This window comes from Erinaceus europaeus, chromosome 9 (genome assembly GCF_950295315.1).
Source record: "Erinaceus europaeus chromosome 9, mEriEur2.1, whole genome shotgun sequence".
Classification (NCBI taxonomy): domain Eukaryota; kingdom Metazoa; phylum Chordata; class Mammalia; order Eulipotyphla; family Erinaceidae; genus Erinaceus; species Erinaceus europaeus.
Window position 1 is genome coordinate 112,877,272 of NC_080170.1, and position 19,050 is coordinate 112,896,321.

Genomic DNA, 19,050 nt, shown 5'->3' on the forward strand with positions numbered 1-19,050 from the left:
TCCTATCCTATAAAAATGGAAAAAAATGGCCACCAGGAGTGGTGAATCTATAGTGCAGGAACTGAGCCCCAGTGTCCTACAGTGGAGGGAGATGGCAATTTGGTAATGTGTGAGCTAAACTGACACTTCCCATGCGGAAATGTGGGAAATGTGAGACTGTAGTCCTGCGACAATAACAGTCTTGTAAAACAATGTTTTCTAGATAGATACATGAGTGAGACACAGCTACTGGAAAAGCTGACAATAAAGGGGGTGAGTAAACACTTATCAGGGGAGCCGGCCGGTGGCACACCTGGTTGAGTGCACATGTTAACAGTGTACAAGGACCCGGGTTCAAACCTCTGGCCCCCACCTGTAGGGGGTAAGCTTTACAAGTGCTGAAGCAGCGCTGCAGACGTCGCTCTGTCTCTCTTCTCTGTCTCTCCCTTCTCTCTTGATTTCTGACAGTCTCTAGCCAATAAATAAAGATAATCATAAAAAAGAAAAAAAGATGAGGTGCATGATATCTTGGTATCAGTGTAGATTTGAAGGCCAGAAGACACAAATAGGAATTTCACAGAGCAATAAAATGGTCCATGAATTTAGGAAAGACTATCCAGCTTCACTTATAGTAAGATAAATATAGATTAAAAGGATATTGAAGCACCTTTCCCCACTCATTTGGTGGGTCTTATTAAATGATTTTTGCCATAAATTCATGTGATAACACTCCAATTTTTCTATTCTTGCTTTTTTTCCCTCTTTCTTTTCCTTCCTTCCTTTCTCTTTCCTTTTTTTTTTTTTTTAAATTTCTTTATTGGGGGATTAATGTTTTACATTCGACAGTAAATACAATAGTCTGTACATGCATAACATTCCCCAGTTTTCCGTATAACAATTTACCCCCCACTAGGTCCTCTGTCATCCTTTTTGGACCTGTATACCCCCCCCCACTCACCCTTCTTTTTTTTTTTTTTGTAATTGACATATACATTAAACTTGCTACCTTCTGGAGAATCTCTTCAGTGTCATTCATTTTGAGAACCAAAAAACATTATCTTTTTTATTTGTAATTCTATTATGTGCACTTATTACATATCTTACTTTATACACATATTAAAGTCTACATGCTGGGGCCACATGGGGTTAAGTGCATATAGTATAAAGTGCAAGGACCTGCACCAGGAACCCAGTTTGAGATCCTGGTCCCCACCTGCAGGAAGGTCAGTTTGCAAACAGTGACGCAGGTCTGTGGGTATCTATCTTTCTTTCTCCCTATCTCCCTGTCCACTCTAATTTCTCTCTAATAAAATGGAAAAAATGGAGCAGTAGATTCGCAGTGCTCGCACTAGCCCCAGCGATAACCCTGGAGGAAAAAAAAAAGCCTATATTCTAACACACACACACACACACACACACTGCATGATTGAAGGATGGCCTATATGTCTGAGAAAGCTTGGTTTTATTTTTTTTATTTTTAAGTAATTAAAAAAAAATTATTATCTTTATTTATTGGATAGAGACAGCCAGAAATCAAGAGGGAAGGGGGTGATAGAGAGGGAAAGAGAGAGACACCTGCAGCCCTGCTTCACCACTCATGAAGCTTTCCCACTGCAGGTGGGGACCGAGGGCTCGAACCCAGGTCCTTGCGCATTGTAATATGTGCACTCAACCAGGTGTGCCATCACCCGACCCCTTTAAGTAATTTTTTATAAGATTTTTATTTATTTATTAATGAGAAACATAGGAGGAGAAAGAACCAGGCATCACCCTAGTACATGTGCTGCCAGGGATTGAACTCAGGACCTCATGCTTGAGAGTTCAATGCTTTATCCACTGCGCCACCTCCCGGACCAGCTTGGTTTTATTTTATTAGAGTCACTGTATATACTGTTTAGGGCTAATTTTACTGCTATCTATTTTTCTTTGGGTCAAGTCACATATATCCATATAAAGTACACACATCAGGCATATTCATATTGATTTTCCCTCAGCAGGACAAGGAAATGAGGATATTGTTCTCATGAAAATAGGACACACTCAGATGAGTTTCATTTGGATCTGTTCCTATCACATAATAACATGCTGAAACAGTTTTGATTTTCTTGGCTTAGTGTTTTGGTTTTTAACAGGTTACAATCTAAAGTTGAAAGTGCTGGCTACTTCTGTCATGTCCTCCTGATACCAAGCACAGCATGGCGATAAGACAAGGGTCAGTGTGCTTTCTGTCCTTGGGGATAACAAGGGATGGACTTCCCCACTTAACAAACGCATGTGCATATGGCATTGATTTAAAACAGAGAACAAGCATTCTCCAATGGGGCCGATTTTGCTCTCTTTAAGGGACATTTGACAGTGTCTGAAGACATTTTTGTTACAACTGGGGAGTGCTCTCTGCATCCAGTAAGTAGAGACAAAGAATGCTGCTAGACATCTGCAATGCAAATGACAGATGCCCCACCCTCACTCCCACCCCTAGGAATTATTCTCCCTAAAAATGTCAAGAAGTGGGCAGGGCAGCTGGCTCAGCGGGAGAATGCAAGCCTTGTAAGACTAAATGAGTTCAACCCCTACTACTGCTTATGACAGAGTGCTGTTCTGACTTCCTCCACCAACACCCCCAGCTATTAAAAATAAATACAATTTTATGAAGGGATTGGGAGATAGCTTACCAGGTAGAGGCCCTGCCTGATGTGACCTGAGGCCCTGGGTTCAAGTGCTACTGAGAGAGCATCATGGATGGCGGAGCAGTGCTTTCAAACAAAGCAAAATGAAGAGTAAAAAAGTGGACCAGAGTGGTGTGGGATGTGGCATCGTGGATAAAGCACTGGCCTCTCAAGCATGAAGTCCAAGAGTTCAATCCCTGGCAGCACATGTACCAGAGTGATGTCTGGTTCTTTCTCTCTCTTCTCCTCCTATCATTCTCATTAATAAATAATGATAATGACCAGGAAGGTGACTCAGTGGCGTATGCAGGGGCCCCTGGGCTCACTGTGCAGTGCTGCAAAAGAAAATGAAAAGAAAAATAGAATTGCTGGGAAATTGTGCAGACTTGGTCACATCTGCCATGTTGTCCCCTCAGGCTACTGCTAGTTCCGGGACAGTTGGGACATTCTCAGAGCGCCTGCTCCACCATGTTGTGCCCTCAGGGCATTGTCAATAGTTGGAGTGCTTTGGTTACTCCTCCCCCTTCCCATTCTCACAAGAGCTATTCCCATAAAAGCCCTTCTTCTTCCACCCCTCGCTCTCTTGCCGGCCTTTCACTTTGGTGATTAGACGCAGGGAAGGTTGCTGTGTGAGGCGGCCATTTTTGCTACCTCCACCTGGCCCAAACTGCTGCTCTCTCACCCAACTCTGAGGTGCCAGCGCAAATAAAGGATTGTGTTCCCTTTCTGCTCCAAACCTCCTTCTTCTGCGTACCGCCACCACAGTGACAACTAATTAATTAAATATTTTTGTCACTAGGCTTATCCCTGGGGCTTGGTGCTTGCATGATGATTCCACTGGTCCTGCTAGCCATACTTTTCTTTTTCTTATAGATAAAAGAGAAATGGGGGGGAGGTGATAAAGAGGGAGGGAGACACCTGCAGCACTGCTCCACTGTTTGCAAAGCTTCTCCCCTGCATATGGGGGTTGAGGGCTTGAGCCTGGCTATGTGTGTATTGTAGTATGCACTCTGCTGGGTGTGCCACTCCTGCCCCCTCCCCCAAATAGGATTTTAAAATAATTTTTTAAATTATTTTTAAAATATTTATTCCCTTCTGTTGTCTTTGTTGTTACTATTGTTGTTGTTATTGATGTTGTTGTTGTTGGATAGGACAGGGAGAAATAGAAAGAGGAGGGGAAGACAGAGAGGGGGAGAGAAAGATAGACACCTGCAGACCTGATTCACCGCCTGTGACTCCCCTGCAGGTGGGGAGCCGGAGGCTCAAACCGGGATTCTTACACTGGTCCTTGAGCTTTGCGCCACATGTGCTTAACCCACTGCACTGTCACCCAACTCCCAGCCCAAATAGGATTTTATAAACACGAATGCCTAAACAGCCTCCCTTCCAGAAAACTATTGACTGAGCTGACTCAATTTTCTAGTACTTTCATCTTTTATTGGGGACTGTGATGGATGGTTTCTCTGAATGTTTGTGTCTCCCATAGCCCACCATCCAAATGTTGAAATCCTAACCTCCACTTTGGTAGTTTGAGGAGATAGGGACTTGCCTGGGGAGGTGGCTGAGTCAGGAGGGGGATGTTGCCTGAATGAGACTAGGGAGTGTGTCATAGAACAGAATTCTTCTTTTTTTTCTTCTCTATATTACTTTTTTTTTTTTTATTGGGGAATTAATACTTTACATTCAACAGTAAGTACAATAGTTTCTACATGCATAACATTCCCCAGTTTCCCATATAACAATACAACCCCCACTAGGTCCTCTGAATCCTTCTTGGACCTGTGTTCTCCCCACCCACCCACCCCAGAGTCTTTTACTTTGGTGCAATACGCCAATTTCATTTCAGGTTCTACTTGTGTTTTCTTTTCTGATCTTGTTTTCCAGCTTTGGCCTGAGAGTGAGATCATCCCATATTCATCCTTCTGTTTCTGACTTATTTCACTCAACATGATTTTTTCAAGGTCCATCCAAGATCGGCTGAAAAATGTGAAGTCACCATTTTTTACAGCTGAGTAGTATTCCATTGTGTATATAGACCACAACTTCCTCAGTCACTCATCTGTTGTTGGACACCTGGGTTGCTTCCAGGTTTTAGCTATTGCAAATTGTGCTGCCAAGAACATATGTGTACACAGATCTTTTTGGATGGATATGTTGGGTTCCTTAGGATATATCCCCAGGAGAGGAATTGCAGGATCATAGGGTAGGTCCATTTCTAGCCTTCTGAGAGTTCTCCAGACTATTCTCCACAGAGGTTGGACCAATTGACATTCCCACCAGCAGTGTAGGAGGGTTCCTTTGACCCCACACCCTTTCCAGCATTTGCTGCTATTACCTTTTCTGATGTATGACATTTTCACAGGAGTGAAGTGGTAACTCATTGTTGTCTTTATTTGCATTTCTCTGACAATCAGAGACTTGGAGCATTTTTTCATGTGTTTCTCAGCCTTTTGGATTTCTTCTGTGGTGAATATTCTGTCCATGTCCCCCCCCCCCCCCCATTTTTGGATGGGGTTATTTGTTGTCTTGTTGAGTTTGGCAAGCTCTTTATATATGTTGGTTATTAAACTCTTGTCTGATGTATGGCATGTAAAGATCTCCCATTCTGTGAGGGGTCTCTTGGTTTGGGTAGTGGTTTCTTTTGCTGTGAAGAAGCTTTTTAATTTGATGTAGTCCCATAGGTTTATACTTGCCTTAGTCTTCTTTGTAATTGGATTTGTTTCATTGAAGATGTTTTTAAAATTTATGCGGAAAAGAGTTCTGCCAATATTTTCTTCTAAGTATCTGATAGTTTGTGGTCTAACATCCAAGTCCTTGATTCACTTGGAATTTACTTTTGTTTTTGGTGAAATACAGTGGTTCAGTTTCATTCTTCTGCATGTTTCAACCCAATGTTTCCAATGCTATTTGCTGAAGAGACTCTGGTTTCCCCATGTAATAGTCTGGGCCCCTTTGTCAAAGATTAGATGTCCATTGGTATGGGGGCTCACTTCTGGGCTCTCAATTTTATTCCACTGGTCAGTGTGTCTATTCATGTCTTGGTACTAGAACAGAATTCTTCTTCACCACATGTTGGATGGAGTTTGAAGAAATCCTGTTAAGTGAGAGCAGCCAGAAAGAGAAGGAAGAATACGGGATGATCTCACTCATGGACAGGAGTTGAAAAAACAAGATCAGAAGGGAAAACACAAAGCAGAACTTGGACTGGAAAAGACTCTGAGGTTTGGTGGAGGGTTTAGGTCCTGGAACTTGATGGCAGAGGAGGACCTAGTGGGGTTTGGATTGTTATTGGAAAACTGAGAAATGTTACACATGTACAAACTATTGTATTTTATTTTACTGTTCACTGTAAACCATTAATTCCCCAATAATTTAAAAAAAAAGAAAAAAGAAAAAGGAATCCAGAGGGCACTGAGTAACAGCACACCTGGTTAAGTACACACATTACAGTGCGCAAGGGTCCAGCCTCGAACCCCTAGTCCCCACCTGTAGTGGGAAAACTTGAAGGAGTGGTGAAGCAGTTATAGCTCTCTCTCTCTCTCTCCTTGCCTCCCCCCACCACTCTTGATTTCTTTCTGCCTCTATCCAAAAATAAATAATGATAAAAAAGAGAAAAAAAAAAAGAGGGGGCGGCTAGGTGGTAGCACAGTGGGCTAAGTGCATATGGCGTAAAGTGCAAGGGCCAGTGTAAGGATCCTGGTTCGAGCCCCCAGCTCCCCACCTGTAGTGGGGGTGCTTCACAAGCAGTCAAGCAGGTCTGCAGGTGTCTGTCTTTCTCTCCTCCTCTCTGTCTCCTCCTCCTCTATTTCTCTCTGTCCTACCCAACAACAGCTGTAACAACCATAACAATAACAACCACAAGGGCAACAAAATGGGGGAAATAGCCTCCAGGAGCAGTGGATTTGTAGTGCTGGCACCGAGCTCCAGCAATAACCCTGGAGGCAGAGAGAGAGAGAGAGAGAGAGAGAGATGGAATTCAGAGTGATTGCTGGGCCCTTTCACCAAGTGAGGCCACAGTGAGGAGTTGGCCATCTGGAAGCGGGTCTTCACCCACCACGCTAGTGCAGAGACTGACTCCTAGTCTTGGCAACTGTGGAAAAGGACCCTGTGGTTTGCTCAGTTACCTAGTAGCCAGAAAAGACTAGGACAGGGACACAGACACACAATAGGGCAGTAAAGATCAGGAGATAACTCAGCTGGTAGACTGTGTGTGCCTTCCTATATGCAGGGTCCTGGCACCACTGGTGACACTGGAGGAGGTCCATGGGTGGTGGAGTGGGGTTGAGTGTCTTTCCTTGTCATCTCTAAATAATGATAATAATAATGTTCCATCCTGTGGAGAGCAGTCTGGAGACCCTCCGAGGTCTAGAAGCAGACCTACTCTATGACCCTGCAATTCCTCTCCTGGGGATATATCCTAAGGAATCAAATTTACCCGCCCAAAAAGATTTGTGTATGTATCTATGTTCATAGCAGCACAATTTGTAATAGCCAAAACCTGGAAGCAACCTAGGTGTCCAACAACAGATGAGTGGCTGAGAAAGCTGTGGTCTATATACGCAATGGAATACTACTTAGCTATTAAAAATGGTGATTTAACTTCTTCCAGTCCATCTTGGATGGAGCTTGAAGGAATCATGTTAAGTGAGTGAGATAATTCAGAAACAGAAGGATGAATATGGGATGATCTCACTGACAGACAGACGTTGAAAAACACTGAGCAGAACTTGGATTGGAGTTGGTGTATTACATCAAAGTAAGAGTCTGGGGTTGTGGGGAGGGTTCAGGTCCTGGAACATGGTGGCAGAGGAGGACCTAGTGGGGTTTGAATTGTGATGTGGAAAAGTGGGAGATGTTACGCATGTACAAACTATTGTGCTTTGCTGTCAAGCATGAATCCCCCAATAAGGAAAATTTTTTAAAAAGTACACATCAACACAATGAGTGCCACCCCAACATGCTTTACTTCAGACTGTGACCAGAGACTTTACGTGTGGAATGACAACCCTTCAGCTTCATCACTCGGGTGAGACCTTTCCTTTCATAGGATTCTCTAATTCCATTCCAGGTGGTCCACTCCCCAATAAAGTCCCCAAACCTAGATATAGACCAGGTCTCCTGAGATAGAGCACAGACAGGTTCACACGTGCCCATAAACTAGGGAAAAATATATACCTGAAAGCAGAAGTACACAAGAGCATGCAGGAAATACCCCCAACACTTCATCTGCACTATTACAGTCTTTAGGTCCATGATTGTTCAACTATTTGTTTGGCTTTGTATGTTAACTCTCTTTTCAGCCGCCAGGTTCCGGATGCCAGCAAGTTGCTGACCAGACTTCCCTGGACAGACGACCCCATCAATGCGTCCTGGAGCTCTGCTTACCCAGAACCCCACCCTACTAGGGAAAGAGAGAGGCAGACTGGGAGTATGGATCGACCAGTCAACGCCCATGTTCAGCAGGGAAGCAATTACAGAAGCCAGACCTTCCACCCTCTGCAACCCACAACGAGCCATACTCCCAGAGAGATAGAGAATGGGAAGGCTATCAGGGGAGGGGGTGGGATATGGAGATTGGGTTGTGGGAGTTGTGTGATATACCCCTTTTATTCTATGGTTTTGTTAATGTCTCCTTTCTTAAATAAAAAAAGAAAGAAACCTATAATTTGACATATTTGAAAAATGTTCTTTGTTTAACTTTCTTTGTATATATCCAGGCCCACCCCCAAATAAACGAGAGTGTTCCAATAAAAAAAAAAAGTACACATAATAATTAGCCATGCAAATAAAATCTTTGACTTGTTAAAAAAGAAAAAGATCTAAGAGGCCACTTAAGAGTTACCATGTACATACATAGCCTTGAGTTCATTATATGGTGCTGCATTAAAAAAAAAAAAAGGAAGAAAGAAAGAAAGAAAGAAAGAAAGAAAGGGCCGGGTGGTGGAGCACCTGGTTGAGACATGTTACCATGCACAAAGACCTGAGTTCGAGCCCCCAGCCCCTCCCTGCAGGGGGAATGCTCTGAGTGAAGCAGGGCTGCAGGTGTCTTTCAGTCTCTCTCTCCATTTCTGCCTGTTTCTATCCAATAAATCAATAAGGGTAATAAATTCAAAGAAAAGATATGGTAGCAAACATACTGTGGACCAGGGCCTAGGAGACAGCCCAGCAGTAGAACACAGGACTTGCATGCATTAGCTTACAGGTTCCAATCCTGGGACCACCTACACCCGCTGAGCAGTGCCTTAGTCTCTGGGCCAAGGAAAACTGGGAAAATGAAGGGAGTTTACAAGTCCGAGAGAGGCATGCTGCCTCTAGTTTCCCAATCAGACATGCAACTAGGACACAGTAGGTGCGGGTTTAGATTCCTAGTCTTTGGATGGCTAAGCAATCGGAAGGCTGTTGCCGTGGAAACAGTCACTCGCTCCAGCACAAGGGTGCTCTTCCAAGCATGCATTTATTTACCTGAAAATACCATTTTATGCAAATTGAAGCCAAGTCTGAAAGAAGGGTTGGTCCCAGCCTGCCTTGTCCGTCTCCTTATTTTTGCCCCTTTCTGTACCATCCTCTTGGTATCAAAGATCAACATTTCAGACTGGTGACAGGAAAGCAAAGCGGCTTGGCCTCCTATCCCTACAGATGCACCCCCTTCCCCCTCACTCTGAATATTCAACCTCCACAGTCATTCTTCAAAGAAAACTCTTGCCCAGGGTTATTTTATTTAATTTATTTATGTAATACAGTGTAGAAAGCTATCACGTTCATAAGCAATGATTCTGTACAATCAACCTGCAGAAAATTTTGGGGGAGAATTCTTAAGTGATTTGAGACCAGCGGAGTTCCCCCGCCCCTCCCGCCCCACCCTCACCAGTAAAAGTGCTTACAATGAACAGGGGTTCTCTTCTTTTATCAAAGAGCTGGAAGATACATGGACCCAAAAAGTCTTGATTCTCAATGCCTAACGTGTGCACATAAAACAGGCACAAAGAAATAAACGTGTATTCTCATAGTTCTGTATCACAAATACAGCGGAAGCAGCAATCTGTACAGTGAGATGCAACTATGGGATAACAAAAGTCTCTAAACCATTTGGAATACTAAAAGAAAAAAAAAAAGAAAGAAAAAACCCTTAACTTGAAAATGCATAGTCATCAGGAAAAGAATACTTAGGCAAGAGAAGCAGCTGGACTCCCACGTTCACACGAAGCGTCCCTCGAGTCTTAAAGCATAGTTCGAGTAGGACTTAACTGGCTCACAAACCACGAGGATAATATACAATTGGCTAAGAGGCTACGAGATAAATAATCTGGAGAGGATCTATTCATGCACTAGTCTGAGACAGCTAAGTTCCTTACAGTACACAAAACCCATTAATCATGTAGTGTAGGCGACCAAAATGTAAAGTGAGAGAGATTACATTGCTGATTTGTATATTGATTCAAGTTCAGGCATCTACTCGTGTTACAGCACGGCTGTCAAAAGGCAATATAATGAGTAAATAATGAAAGAGAAGGGGGTTGTTTCTTTCCACGTTATTCTAGAAATGAACACCGATAGGTAGTGAAGCAATGGTTTTCGCTGTCCAACTTCGGAGGCTGCTGTGGCGGTGGTTTAGTTCTGCATCTGCTCGAAGAACTTGTAAGTTGGGTTTTCATAGCCGTTCTGCTGCATCTTGGAGAGGTGGCGCTCCTCTGGGGTCACAGCAGCGTCCACCTGAAAACGCGAGGACGAGGAAGTAGAGTTAGAAAAACCAGCCTTTAGAAAGTGCAGAGATGCATAGGCAGCAAATGGATAAGGAGCAGGATAGTCTAGTTTTGCAAAATAACCACTCTCTCCCAATTTCGACACGTGTTCGCCGTTGCTCCATCCAGCCACTAGGTGGCACTGAAAAGCCTGTACTGCTGGCTTGGGTTTACAAAGCGCTCACTGACCAGATCAATTCAACAGTGACTAGACAGACCTATCCATCTAGAACAATCTATCAATAGATTAAGTTTTCTTCCTTGTTGCCTGGATAACGGACAAAAAGTGATGGTAGGAGAGTCAAACAAACAAAGATACGCCCCCAAACAAAAACACTTGAAAATGTCATGGTAAACTAGAAAAAGAAAAAAAAAATCCAGAGAATCAAGTTCAAGTTCACTCAGTTCACTGTGGCGATGCCCAGGATCATTTTAACTCATCCCTGTTTTCTCCGAGTATGTTCATAGCAGATCTAGAAACCTTTCGGGGGGAAAATGGTATGTGTGTTAAAGAGGTTATAATTGAAAAACAGTGAATATATGAAGTTCTATCTTGAAGGTGATATTCTTTCTTTCTTTCTTTTTTAATTGTGCAATAAGATTCTATATAGAAGTGAAGTTCACCTAAAAGTCTGATAGACTATCTGCTTTTCTTTATTGGGGGGATTAATGGTTTACAGTCAACAGCAAAATACACTAGTTTGTACACGTGTAACATTTCTCATAACTTTCTCATAAGTTTTCCACATAACAATTCAACCCCCCACTAGGTCCTCATCTGCCATCATGTTTCAGCACCTGTACCGCCCCCCCCCCCCCAGTGTCTTTTACTTGGGTGCAATACACCAGGCTTTCTCTGAGATCAAATGAGCGGTTGTAAATTTATATGCTCCCCCTAGTGGGAGCATTTTCCATCACTGAGTCAGTGATGTGAGCAGTAGCTGCTCATATGATTGGCACTTTTTTTTTTTCCCCTTCCACCAGAGCACTGCTCAATTCTGGCTGATGGTGGTGCAGGGGATTGAACCTGGGAGCCTCAGGCATGAGAGTCTCTTTGCATAACCATTATGCTATCTACCCCTCCATATTGTCAATGTATTTTTGTACCTCTCACAGTGCACATTAAGAGAGAATTTTTATTTTAAAAAGTCTCTATGTTTTATATAGCCTTCCTTCCTTCCTTCCTTTATTTTATTGTCATCAGGTTATCACTGGAACTCAGTGCCCATATGACAAATCTACCACTCCTGACAGCCAGTTTTCCTTTTGTCTATTTGATAGGACAGAGATAAATTGAGAGGGGATGGGTAGACAGAGAGGAAGACAGAAAGGGAAACACTTTTCATGAGTTTTACGAAGTATTTTTGGAAGTACTTTTGCATAATCATCATGCTTTTCCCTATCCAATTAATTAATTAATTAATTAATTTTTGCCTCCAGGGTTATCAGTGGGGCTCGGTGTCTGCACTACGAATCCACTGCTCCTGGAGGCCATTTTTTCCTTTTTGGTTCTTGTTGTTTATTGTTGCTATTGCTGTGGTTGTTGTTGGATAGGACAAAGAGAAATGGAGAGAGGAGGGGAAGACGGGGGGGGGGGTGGAGGGGGAGAAAGATAGACACTTGCAGACCTGCTTCACCACCTGTGAAGCGACCTCCCTGCAGGTGTGGAGCTGGCGGCTTGAACTGGGATCCTTACCGGTCCTTGTGCTTCGTGCCACGTGCGCTTAATCAGCTGTGCCACCACCCATCCCCCCCATTGATTTATTTATAACGAGAGAGAGAGAGAGAGAGAGAGAGAGGAACCAACAACATCACTGACATATGTGCTGCCAGGACTTGAACTCAGGACCTCATGCTTAAACCTCGTGCTCTCTTGCTGCACAACCTCGGCAACTTAACTCAAATCTGTTTATGAGCCCAAGTGGGGAAGTTCTTGTCCAACTCTTTTGTCTGATCTGCCTGTGTTCTCTCCTGCAGTGAGTCCTTGGATGCTACAGGGACAAGGCTCCTAGAATAGTGCCACCAAGAAGTCAGTACTCAAAGGACGCCTCTCAGACAACATGCCCAGCCTTGCTCTCCCAGTGGGAACAATCATGAATGTTTTCCCCCCCTCTCTTCCTCTCCCTTTGATCTGCACCGATGTCAACAAATGAGGTCAGCCTGCTCTAATTGGCAACTGTGTAATGAGCCTGCACAGTGAGAGATGAAGGCCAATAATGAGGGCTGACAGTCACCCTCCGAATTTGCTGGCAGGAATCCGCCTGCCATTCCAACTTGAACTTGAGCATCTCTTGCTTTACTCTTCACTGAGATTTTCAAGAATGTTGAAATTAAAAAAAAAGAAGACTTGTGTGCAGGAGATCAAACACCATCAATGACACGTTTCTGAGTATAGAAATAAAACCACGCCCATGTTCAGTGGGGAAGCAATTACAGAAGCCAGACCTTCCACCTTCTGCATCCCACAAGGATCCTGGCTCCATACTCCCAGAGGGATAAAGAACAGGAAAGCTATTGGGGAGGAGGGTGGGTGGGATACGGAGATCTGGTGGTGGGAATTGTGTGAAGTTGTACTCCTCTTATCCTACAGTTTTCTTAATGTCTCCTTTTTTAAATAAATAAAAATAAGTAAATAAATAAATAAATGAAAAAAAGAAAGAAAAGCACAACTTGTCTAGATCTCCGTAATACCACGCAGGGTCTGCTCTAGGAGTTCCATCAGTTCCCCCAACTGAAGTGCCAACACCTTCTGCTTTCATATCTGGCCCTTCAATAGCTTTATCTCCCCTTCAAAGGTCAAAGTCAAATGCTTAAGAAGATTAACCCATGAGACATGCAGTTTGCTGCTCAGTGGTGGAACTTTCCTGTCTTTTCTTGGTCTTTTCTTTCTGCTTGCTAATTCTCATTATCCTGCCACTGGGTAGGGGGCTGCTGATCCTGCAGTGAGGAGGCTCGATCCTTGACCTCCCCGCCCCAGGCCCACATACACAAAGGGCTCCGGATCCATGGGAGAAGGGCTTAGCTTTACAAGATGGCAGCCATGGAATTGGGATTGTATCTTTATTATTATTATTTTTTAAATTTTAAAGTATTTTATTTATTTTATTTTTGAAAGACAGAAAAAGACACAAGAGAGAAACACCAGAGCACTGCTCAGTTCCGGTTTATGGTGGTGCCGGGGATTGAACCCGGGACTTCGGAGCCTCAGGCATGAGAGTCTCTTTGCATAGCCATTAATGCTATCTACCCCTGCCCAGGATTGTGTCTTTTAATTCTCCAATCCCTTGAAAGTGAAATGACCCCTGAAGTGAGAGCACTAGGTGAGGGTGAGCCTGTCTTTCCAGCGGGTGCAATGGAGAATTAACTCAACTGGTGCCGGGCTGCTCTGTCAGCCCAGGCCTGGGAGACACAGTGGGGAACGCGCATAATAAAGCGTTATTATACCACTGCCCGAGAGACACCCAAAGCACAATCCTCTCCTACGTAGAGCCAGGGGTTAGAGTCCAGACTCTTTCCTATCCTACCCGTTGCCTTTTCCGAGAAAAGTCCAGAAGCCTCATGTGTGTTAAATGACTCACTCACTCACTCCAAGGAGATGCATTCTGAATGATTCTTTATTACAGGACAGAGAGACACTGTTTAAATTAATTAAATCTATGGTGAAGCCAGAAACCCCATTTTGCTCAGCACTTAATCTCCACAGACAACTTATTTACAGGAGCTAATTTTCAGTCTTATTTCGCTGGTCCACTCTGGTGTGGATATGCTAAGAGAATTGAGAAGCAGGTGGCAGGATGGGAAAGGCCCACATGATTGACAAACCAGAGTGTGGACATGGAATGTGAGGCAATGATGCCAACATCAAATTTTGAGATGTGGCTCTTTTCACTCCTGAACCTTTTTTTTTTAATCTTTATTTATTTATTCCCTTTTGTTGCCCTTGTTGTTTTATTGTTATAGTTATTATTGTTGTCATCATTGTTGGATAGGACAGAGAGAAATGGAGAGAGGAGGGGAAGACAGAGAGGGGGAGAGAAAGATAGACACCTGCAGACCTGCTTCACCGCTTGTGAAGCGACTCCCCTGCAGGTGGGGAGCCTGGGGCTGGAACCAGGATCCTTACGCAGGTCCTTGCGCTTTGTGCCACCTGCATTTAACCTGCTGCACTACCACCCAACTCCCTGAACCTGTGTTTTTTGAAACAGTTTAAGAATTAATGATGCTACCCCGTTGATCTAATTTCCACTCCAAGCAATTTTATTTCTCATTTTAATTCCATATTGGGCAAAGGAAAATGTTTCTATAATAGAATTGTTTCTTTTCATTTTCTAGGACTGATGAATTGACCCCAGAAGCAGCTTCCTCCCTGTCGAGAGCCAGAATATTGGACAAATCTATCTGGTTACCTCCTGGCCCACTATGCCATCATTTTCCCTTCCCTTTACCCTCCCCTCCCCTTTTCTTTTTCCTTTTTTTTCATTGCCATTGGGTTATCACTGGGGCTCAATGCCAGCACTACAAATCTACGGCTCCCAGAGGCCATTTTCTCTCCCTTTTCCCTTTCTATTTCATTTGATGGGACAGAGAAAAACTGAAAGGGAAGGGGGAGACAGAGAGAAAGACAGACACCTGCAGTCCTGCTTCCCCACTTGTGAAGTTATCCCCCTGCAGGTGGGGGACGGGGGCTTGACCTCGGGTCTCTGCGCATGGTATTGGCCTATGTTAAACTGAGTATGCTACCTCCCGGCCCCCATCAAATCATTCTCTCTCTCTCTCTGTCTTTTCTGTCAAGTTCAGGATGTGGGTCCTAGAGATAGCTCAACTGTTAAGAGTACATGTTCGACCATGTTTCAGGACCCACATTTGAGATGCAGCGCAATGGACTGCAGTAGGGAAAATTCCACAGGTGGTGAAGGATTGCTGTGCTCTGTCTTGTTTCAGGTTTTTTTTTTTTTTTTTTTGCCTTCAGGTTATTGCTGGGGCTCAGTGCCTGCACTATGAATCCACTGCTCCTGGCAGCCATATTTCCCCCCGTTGTTGTTGTTGGATAGGACAGAGAGATAAGGGGGAGATAGGGAAAGAGACACAGAGACACCTACAGCCCTGCTTCACCCCTCGTGAAGCTTTGCCCCTGCAGGTGACCTGGGGCTTAAACCCGGGTCCCATGTACCGTTACGTGTGTGCTTAACTAGGTGTGCCACTGCCTGCCACCCTTATCTTTCCCCTCTTTGTTCTGTTTTCCTTTTAATGCTTGCAATACAATTTTTTAAAGCATTTTTAAAAAAGATTTTATTTATTTATTAATGAGAGAGATAGGAGAGAGAAAGAACCAGACATCACTCTGGTACATGTGCTGCTGGGGATTGAACTCAGGACCTCATGCTTGAGAGTCTAGTGCCTTAGCCACTGTGCCACCTCCCGGACCATGCAATACAAATTTTTAAAGTCAGGCATCATTACTATTATTTTGATAATTTCGGTATACATCAACATATGATCCTAGTACTTTGACTGGAGTATTCGTAAGTCCGAATGAATAGAAATCAAAGCAAGAAAATAACTGTAAGAAGAGCAATGCACAGGAGTATGGATTGCTTTAAAAAAAAAACAAAACATCAAAGACACATCAGCCAACGATTCACCCACAGTCTTTGACTCCCACCTGCAAACGTGCAGCTGTGTTACCTACCTCCACCACGCCATGATGGATGGATGTGTACTGCTTCTTCTTCAGCATCACCAAGGTGATGACAATCACTGTTGCTATGACAACACCGCCCACCATGAGTCCAATGATGGCACCTTTGTTTGAACCCACATCTTCTGCAAAGAACACCTTGAAAACAAATCAAGAGGAAGAACTGTAAGGAAGGGCAACTGGATAAAGTATGAAAATTCTGACGAGCTCTCTGATGCTGTCAGTTGGGTTCCTTCCTCACTACTACATCATTTGGTAGTTACCTCATGAATCATCCATCACACATCCTACTTGGTAAGAATGGTATTTGTGGTCTATAAAGTCTCTTGTTAGACGTGTGGTTTCCCCTGTTCTAGCACGTCTACTGTCCCTGACATGTCCCTTGGAAGGCGAAACAGAAGCCTGCAGGGATTTCACCTGGAATCCTCTGGCAGATGGAACATTTGGTGAGAGTTGGGAAGGTAACTCTTGGAGGTCTCACATGCTGTAAAGGCACAGACCATGAGTACCAAAGGAGGCTACGTATGTTCCCTGTCACAGCAGGTTTGAACCACGAAGACTAGATGCATGACAACTATGCCTCAGGGGCTCTTCACATGTGCAGAGGCCCTAATTTTCTCAGAGGGACATTCTTAATACACAAGACATAGGCATTCTGAAGGTAACCTGGAGGAAAAAGACACTATGCTACCTACTTGGAGCCATGACAAGTCAATGGAACACCAATTACCTTTGTGAAGCATCATGAGTAAAGAGCAGTTACTTCAAAAGGAAGTAGTAGTAAAGCCACAAGACCAGAATGTTAATGTGACTCCGGCTTTCAGACCATGTGGTCTTTAGAAAGCACATTTTTAGAAAATATTCCTTTGTTCTTGCTATTTCCTTGGATTACAGAATCAAGAGGGGCCAGGTGGTGGAACACTGCGTTGAGCGCACGTGTTACAATGCGCACGGACCAGGGTGCAAGTCTCCAGTCCCCACCTGCAAGGAGAAAGCCTCACCAAGTGGTAAAGCAGTGCTGCAGGTCTCTCTCTCTCTTTCCCAATCTCTCTCCCACTTCCTCTCAATTTCTGGCTGTCTCTATCCAATAAGGAAATAAATCATTAAAATAATAATAATAAAAGAATCAAAAGCACTTGTAAAGAAGAAGTACATTGGTATGATGTATTTATTATGCTATATTCTTTCACATTTTTAATATCTGAATTATCTCTCTTTTTTATTGCCACTAGGGTTATTGCTGGGGTTCGGTGCCAAATCCACTGCCCCTGTGGCCATTCTCCCCCCCTTTTTTACTTTCTATTTTATTTGATAGGCCAGAGAGAAATGGAGATGGGAAGGGGAAATAAGAGAGAGACACCTGTAATACTTGATTCAGTTTGTGAGGATTCCCCAGTGCAGGTGATGAACTAGGGCGTAAGCCTGGGTCTTTGTTTATGGTGACGTGTGCTTAACCAGGTGTGCCACCATCCTGTCACCTGTATTTGTTTATTGCCAAAAGGGTTATTGCTGGGACTCTGTGCAGGCACTATGAATTCACCAATCTCAGCAGCCATTGTTTCCCCTTTTTGTTTTCTTTCTAATTTTTATTAGATAGGACAGAGATAAATTGAGAGAGGATGGGGAGATAGAGAGAAGGAGAGAAAGATAAGACACCTGCAGACCTGCTTTACCATTTGTGAAGCAGACCCCCCAGCAGGTGGGGAGTGGGGGCTTTAACCCAGATCCTTGAGCTTGGTGATATGTGTGCCACTGTCCAGCCCCCCTGTATATCTATTTTTCAACTTTATCCCTTTAAATGGACTTGTACACACACACACACACACACACACACACACACACACACACACACCATCTATCATTTTGTTTTGATACCAAAGCACCTGGCTTATGGAGGCACTGGGGACTGAACTTGAGCTAGCAGAGCCACAGGTATAACCATTATTCTATCTTTCCAGCCCTCACCTAACTTTTTTGTTATAAAAGGAGATAATCTCTCACTGTATCCAATAAAACCACTGTCACACACAACCACTTCTGTTATAGAAGTTAATGAAAACAAATCCCTAATAAGTAGCTCTTTGAACCTAATTGTGGCAGTAAATGGCCAATTTTCATAAACAGAGCCGAAAACGTGAAAGAGCGCTGGAAAACAGAACAGAAAATGCCCATTTCTCAAACACGTACTCATATTAACTGCAATAACACTGGCAATTGTGCACATCTATTCCCCCTTCCAAATGAATCTGTTAGCTCAACATTACTTCTACAAAAGCAAGTCATTAATTAACTAATGATACGAGTAGGAGGCAGTCAGGACTAAACGTGTGCCTGGACATCTTCCTCAGTCTTCACGGAAATACTGTGATTTTGTCATATTCACTGCACTAATTATAGTACATTATCTTAGCAACTAGTTCAGTAGAGGGAGCTGATTCTCCTAATTGCTGCCACCGCCATTAGTCACTGTCGCATTGTGGGAGCTGGTGTAGCTGTGGGGATGGGTTTCTGTGGCATTTGCACTGGAAAATGCCAAGCTGCACATTGCTCTTCAGCTCTCTGCCCCACCAAGTCCCACTGTCAGGCAGCTCCCCCAGTGTCTTTTAACCTTCTCAGCAGCAACCATACCCAGAGCATCCCTGATTCTGTAAGGATTGATCCTGAATTAACTCGCTAAGGAACCCATCCTTCAAGAAGCTATGTGTGTTTTCATGGGAGCTGAAATGCCCATCTGAAATAAAAACCAGTTTTTTATTTACTTACAGAATTCAGAGAGGACAGGGGTCATCAACAGTCAAAGACATCTAGAGTTTAATATTTGGATTCACAAATCTTATTTATGATCATTAGAAAGAGAGGTTACTGCTGACAAAGAAAAAATGCACAGACACATAAACAAAAACCAAGTAAGCAAGTGTCTGAGAACAAGCACTTCAAGTGGTAGGCTAACAAATAATTACTCCTTTTT

At 43.6% G+C, this 19,050-nt stretch overlaps 1 protein-coding gene across 6 annotated transcripts in view; it reads right to left on the reverse strand.

Annotated features, from left to right (window-relative positions):
* Window positions 1–9,354: 9,354 nt before the first annotated feature.
* Window positions 9,355–19,050, reverse strand: part of APP (amyloid beta precursor protein) — a 271,787-nt gene continuing 262,091 nt past the window's right edge. For all 6 annotated transcript variants that reach the window (XM_016186733.2, XM_016186732.2, XM_016186731.2 and 3 more), the window contains 2 exons: window positions 16,074–16,220; window positions 9,355–10,355 (listed from right to left, as the gene is read on the reverse strand). In XM_016186733.2, coding sequence (XP_016042219.1) covers window positions 10,254–10,355; window positions 16,074–16,220 — 249 coding nt within the window. In that variant the 3' untranslated portion in view covers window positions 9,355–10,253. The remainder of the gene's footprint in view (window positions 10,356–16,073; window positions 16,221–19,050) is intronic.